The following is a 6,932-nucleotide window of genomic DNA, read 5'->3' on the forward strand; positions in this document are numbered from 1 at the left end:
TATACAAAATTGCACATTCAAATATACCATTCATTGAAAGAACTGGAATTCCTTAGGGATTGATAAACCCTTACATTGTATATATGAAAATGGTTTCAATATCCTGTACCTTTGCCACATCTTGAAAATTAAACTGAAAATGTAGTCAGAAATTCAACATTGTTTCCCGTATTTTGAACAGACACTCCTTACCTTCCCTGACACTGGACCTGGATAGTAATCCAAAAACACTTGTATCCATTATGAAGGATACACTCAGACTGGGCTATTGAGAATCTTACCTGGTTATGATTATTTTAGTACTCACTCACATAGGTACATGTAAATTATCTGCAGTGTAGGGTAGGTAAAAAGATTGTCCAGGTGAACATTTTTTACTCAACTTTTCTGTTTTGTTCGAGTTGGGAAGCATGCAGTAAGCCAGTTATTGCATGATTTCTCGTCACTCGGGACTTATTACACCCTCGCTTCGCTCGGGTGTAATAAATCCCTTGTTACTCGAAAACCATGCAATAACCTTTACTTACTGCATACTTCCCACCTCTCACAATGGAAAAGTGTGGGCAATAAATAACTTGCTACCACAGTCCACTGCACACATAACCCCTTTCAAGGCCAATCATGATTACATGACCATGAAAGGGGGTGTGCCCAGTGGACTGTGGTCACAAATGCTGTAAGAAAGGGGAGATAATCAATCAGAAAAACAATACAGGGGAAAGGATAAACTTATATAATTAGTTGACACATTTAAAATAAGAAAAAAAGAAGCTTAAAATGGTTATTCATGATTGATAAACAAAAAAAAATCCTTGTCAACGTGAGATGATACGCATTTCCTGGAAAAGTTTAAATTCTTTAGGAGCTGTTCCTTTATACAAAATTGCACTTCCAAATATACCATTCATTGAAAGATCTGGAATTCCTTAGGGATTGTTAAACCCTTATATTGTATGTATGAAAATGGTTTCAATATCCTGTACCTTTGCCACATCCTGAAAATTAAATTGAAAATGTAGTCAGAAATTCAACATTGTTTCCCGTATTTTGTTCTAATTGTTGAACAGACACTCCTTACCTTCCCTGACACTGGAGCTGGATATAGTAATGCAAAAACACTTGTATCCATTATGAAGGATACACTCAGACTGGGCTATTGAGAAAAAAGACAATCTTACCTGGTTGTGATTATTACCCACACAGGTACATGTAAATTATCTGCAGTGTAGGGTAGGTAAAAAGATTGTCCAGGTGAACATTTTTTACTCAATTTTTCTGTTTTGTTCGAGTTGGGCAGCATGCAGTAAGCCAGTTATTGCATGATTTCTCGTCACTCGGGACTTATTACACCCTCGCTTCGCTCGGGTGTAATAAATCCCTTGTTACTCGAAAACTATGCAATAACCTTTACATGTGTTTTGTTTACCGACCTCACCTGTACGTATCACGTGCTAACAGTTCACAAGCTCTTGTTCGCTACGACTTTTGTTGTCGAGCGAGTTACGCTCTGTCAGATAAATCGGTTCACAAATGCAATTACAATAACTCTGTTAAAAAGTGGTTTGTAAAATATCAAGATCCCTATAAAATGCAAGTGCATGTGCGTGCACGTAATAACGGCATACCATGCGATAGCGTATGGTTACATATGTACCTGACATGTTAATATATTATGCGTAAGCGGGCTATGGAATGATGTCCAAAGTGTACATTGAGAGTAATTTTGTTCCATAAAAGAACAGTATATAGTAATTTAATTTATTTCCGTCGTTTTTGGTATATTAAATGAAATAAGTGTCATTGTATAAATTCTATCCCTCTGCAAAAAGTTCCTGCAAAAAATGTAAAATAAATTAATTATGAAGATTTTGTGTGTATTTGGTTCAATTTTTTACTTTTTTTGTATGAAACTATGTGTCCTGTTTGCTTTTGGCTTGTATTTAGTAACTTTTATCCATATAGTTTGAATATAAAACGCTTTTTGTAACATGTTGTAGATATTTCATGATGAATAAAATATTTGTAGGGTTGATTAGCAATGTTTCTTTTCATTATTTTATTGTTGTAGTAGTTTTGAACAATGCCACACGCTAAAAAAATGTGAAAGAGTTGAATTTGACAAAAATTCAATTTTTCGGTATTTTTTACAAAAAAATCCCCAGTTTATCGGAATGCTTAGATTTTCATAAAATCATCTCTACATATTGACATAACCATCATGTGAAACTTTCATTGAATTCTGATGGCTAATTGTGAAAGGGTGGAGCCTCCTTAAAGAAGAATAAATTGAAAAATAGTCTATGTATTCATAATTTATTTTTATATGTGTACATGTACTCCCTTTTGTTGAAAAATGCACGTTCAGAATTAATATCTTTTTCAACAAGTATTCTTTCACGCAGTGAAGATAATTAAGATAACAGAGATTTCCTGAAAGGGTTTATAACAAATAACATTCACTCCATTTGTTCGTATTATGAGGTGGATGGATACAGTTATTCCTCACTAGTTATTTTCTCGTTATAAACTCGTTATTTACAGTGTATCTTATTTAGTGACGAATGTATATTTTTTCCTGAAATCACTTATCGGAAGTTTTCTTTCATATATAAGCTTTACAGATGTAATGATAGTTCGAGGAAAATGATTAAATTAGTCTTTCAAATACAAATTAAATACCACCAAACATTTGAAACTTAAAAACTTTGATACATGTTCTGTTTTTGTTAAAGCTGAGGTCTGTTCTATTGTAACAACGACGAGTTCCGCTGAATCTATTCAAAGTAGGTATCTTGATTATTTATTGATGCTATGATATATGTATTTATCATCGAGCGACATGGAAAATATGATAGATAGTCTGAATGTTAAGTTACAGATCCCCGTGCCACTTCCAAAATTGTAATAAAGTGTTGGAAACTTTTTTGTCGGACATGGCTTTAGCTTTGATAAATCAATTCTGAAAAAAACAGCCTTTTATGAGACAAAACCAAGACAAAAATAAAAAATAAAAAAAATAATCAATAGCAGTGTGTGAGGAGGAACTAATCACCGATAACCGATCGGGATTAGAACGCTTGACTTCCGGTTGTTTTACTAACAAATTGAGCTACTTGAAAGATGGTAGTGTCCTTGCCATACTGTGTTACAGTTATATCCAAACGGAAGTTAAAGGGAGATAACTGTATATACAAGAATCACAGTTCGGTATCTTTATGCTGAAATACGTTCAGTAATATTGTGCGTCATGTTTGGTCTTTTATTATACTTCGCTGGAAATTTATCGATACCAATATGACTTGTTCGAACTTGAATAGCTGATAAAATACCCAACTAAATTACAGGTGCATCGACCAGCTTTGAACTGACAGCTCAGCCACCCAACTGTGAAGAGGTTGCGTTTGCCCCTACTCCGGAATCACCATCTACTGGTCGTAGATGCCTTTGCAGAAATCGAGCAAATGTCTCTATCCCTATAACCGACGAGGAGGTGTTGGCACGAATTGAAACTCTCAAGGCAACACTAACGGTGGATAAGAAGACGACAAGCGCCAGCAAAAGGAAGCTGATATCTGCTACTGATGGCCGCACTTCATCGAAGATTATCGGAGCTGTAGGCATAGTGATGCTTTGCGTTCCCGTAGTCTTCATTGTGGCCATGGACTTGTCTCGATGTGTGTCATGGTGGTCTGGCTTACACAATTAGTGTCAATGATTGTATCCACATGGATAGCGGATCACGACTGTTTAAAGGTTCTCCAACAAGTGACGGTTAATCGTACACGAGTTAGTAAAGTTTCTAAATGTACCCGATTTCTATTCCCGAAAGGGGAAATAACTGTCAATTTGAATATTGACATCACAATGGAGATACCAGGACAAAGAACTGTTACGTGACGCCTTAATTGAAATATTGACCAAACCATAATTATTGTGAGTGACCACAATTTTTTATCAATTCTTCGCTTATTTATCCTATTAGTCGAGAGTGAGTACAATCTGCATGGTTATGGGAGAAAACAAGGATCAACCCCATACTGTTACTGCTTCCTATAAACATCAGATGCCGAATGGTTTTCAGTCTCAGCAGCAATTATAAATACTTGTTGCTGATACTTAATGTATGCGAATTAATTGAACGCAATGACAACCTGATTCATTTCAGCCGAATCCTCTTCAAACACGACATTGATCATCTTCATACTGGAAAGAATTATTGGACCACAATGGATACTAACGAACATTATAAAACAATATCGACCTTCATTTTACACAAGATAATAGCGTGTTTTCTTATGAGATCATCATGGTGAACATAAATCTTTGTTTAAATACAAAATAACAACTGCGCATGTATATTTTGCTATACGATCATTCAGTATGAAATCTGGACTTCTCGTTTGTTGACTGACAAAATGCGTTTAAAATGGACAATTAATTCCAAATATTAGGAAGAGCAAATTGTTTTAAGGACTTCCCACCCTTCGTTATACACCTGTTTTTCTTGTCGTATTTTCGTGTCGTCATTTCCGTATTGCGTATCGGGCATTCTATTACCGTAGTGTAAATTATAGTAACACCGGGTAAACAATAGTACACGTGCGTGACGATGATATGTCAACACCCGATATCGAGACTTACCTTGGAAATGTGTAATCACACGTACTTCTAAAATAAAGCTTATGATACAAAGACATTAATTAACTCACGGGAAGACACTGACATAAGATCAGACGACTTCCAGAAGGTCGTGTATGAGGCGCATGGAATGCAGACTGATGTGGTTTGTTTATCGACCTCGCCTGTACGAGCTCTTGTTCGCTACGACTTTTGTTGTCGAGTGAGTTACGCTCTGTCAGATAAATCGTTTCACAAATGCAATAACTCTGTGAAAATAGTCGTTTGTAAAATATCAAGATCCCTAAAAAATGCAAGTGCACGTGATAACGGCATACCATGCGATAGCCTATGTATACCATGCGGAAGCAGCCTATGGAATGATGTCCAAAGTGCACATGACTGAGATAAATTTTGTTCCATAAAAGAACAGTACATTGACAATTTGATATAGTAATTTAATGTATTTCTGTCGTTTTTGGTATAGTAAAGACAATAGCTGTCATTTTATAAAATAATGTCCCTCTGCAAAAAGTTCCGATTTTTTTCAAGGTAGACAACTCTCATCGGGATCAAAATTATTGTAAAATGTTAAATAAATGAAATATAAAGACTTTGGTTCAATTTTTTACTCTTTTTGTATAAAACTATGTGTCCTGTTTGCTTTTAGCATGTATATACATGTAGTAACTTTTATCCATACAATTTCAATAAAAAACACTTTGTGTAACATGTTGTAGATATTTTATGATAAATAAAATATTTGTTGGGTTGATTAGCAATGCTTCTTTTCATTATTTTATTGTTGAAATAGTTTTGAAAAATGCCACACACTCAAAAAATGTGAAAGTGTTAACTTTGATAAAAAAAATATATTTTCGTTTTTTTTACAAAAAAATCCCGAGTTTATTGGAATGCTTAGATTTTCATAAAATCATCTCTACATAGTGACATGACCATTATGTGAAACTTTCATTGATTTCTGCTGGCTAATTACGAAAGGGTGGGGCCATCTTAAGTTGATGTCATAAATACCATCTTCTATAACTGGTAGCTCAAAGTCTTCAACTTCGTTTTCGTCCGTGTTAAGATTTTTAAAGTAGTTGAATAGTTCCTTCAATGGCTTCTTCAAAGTATTATTTTTGTTTTTCCCATCAATTTTTTTTTAAATAATCCAGATTTTTTTAGTATCAATTCTAGCAGTATTTCTTATTTTCCCTTCTAATAATTCCTGGTATTTATGGTATTTATGGTAACACGTTTTCATCGTTTTTCTATATTCTTTACCTTTTTTGTTCATTCGTTTTTTGTTTAAGTTGGTTTTAACCATCTTACAGTTATGCTTCGCGTTGTTTAACTCTCACCTTTTCCGCGCGTATTCTTTTGAAAACCTTGTCGTATTTTCATCAATGTACTTCATGTTAACCTGGTTTTTCGTAACAAACGCAGATTTGAATGTATGCCCAAATATGTTCTCAATTTCGCTTACAACTTCATCTCACTTCCCTTCATCAGTTATATATGTTATCTAGGTTTAGCTGTGACCTACGTAGTTGATCTTTATCATTTTCTTGAATGAACTTTACAAAAGTTTCCCAGTTTCATATTAGATTTCCTTTTCACACCCTGTTCCTGCATATTACCATACTTCCTTGTCTGTTTTAGATTGTTTGGTGTGTTAAAGCCTTATAGCCACATTCAAATTCAAAACGGCAGCGTACATCAGTATTGAATAAGTCCGCAGATAGAATCAGATAGTCAATTAAACTAGTATCACGACCGGTTGTTGCTTCTAGATGTCATGTAGGCAGCTATGATAACACAAGCTTGCTATAGGGTCCGTCTCTTAGTTTTAGGACAACTATATCCTCTTTTCTCCATCCGGGTGCTTGGTCGCTCTCAAGTAAAATACTAACAGTGTAATATTTATATATACATTTTGTATAATACACTGTAAATCATGTTGACATTTGACACCAATCGGAATTCAAAGTTGGCCTTTCAGCTTCAACACAAATGAATGAATACTAGATAAAGATTCGCAAAACTGAGCAAAAAGATGAGAAAAATGGGACTAAACTTATCCCGGTCTCTCTATATAGAATTATTTTTTGCTTCTTGATAAAAAAAAAAGTATTTTGGGGGGTTTTGCAAGAAGGGCCCAACAGACATGTTATATTTTAGATAACAAATATTCAACACATTAATTGATTTTAAGCTAAAATCCATGAGACGTCTCTCGTCAAAAAAATATTAATACAAGAAATATTGCATTGCAATGTTTCAACAGGAATACGTCAGAGCGTCAGTGATGT

At 34.6% G+C, this 6,932-nt stretch overlaps 1 protein-coding gene across 2 annotated transcripts in view; it reads left to right on the forward strand.

Moving 5' to 3' along the window:
- The window catches only part of LOC110458117 (pentraxin fusion protein-like), a 22,300-nt gene extending 17,760 nt beyond the window's left edge, over positions 1–4,540 (forward strand). For both annotated transcript variants that reach the window (XM_021509698.1, XM_021509699.1), the window contains exons 5-6: positions 2,733–2,783; positions 3,345–4,540. In XM_021509698.1, the coding sequence (XP_021365373.1) occupies positions 2,733–2,783; positions 3,345–3,706 (413 nt within the window). In that variant the 3' untranslated portion in view covers positions 3,707–4,540. The remainder of the gene's footprint in view (positions 1–2,732; positions 2,784–3,344) is intronic.
- The last annotated feature ends 2,392 nt before the right edge of the window (positions 4,541–6,932 follow it).

The sequence above is a fragment of the Mizuhopecten yessoensis genome, unplaced genomic scaffold (assembly GCF_002113885.1).
Source record: "Mizuhopecten yessoensis strain PY_sf001 unplaced genomic scaffold, ASM211388v2 scaffold9431, whole genome shotgun sequence".
Taxonomy (NCBI): Eukaryota; Metazoa; Mollusca; class Bivalvia; order Pectinida; family Pectinidae; genus Mizuhopecten; species Mizuhopecten yessoensis.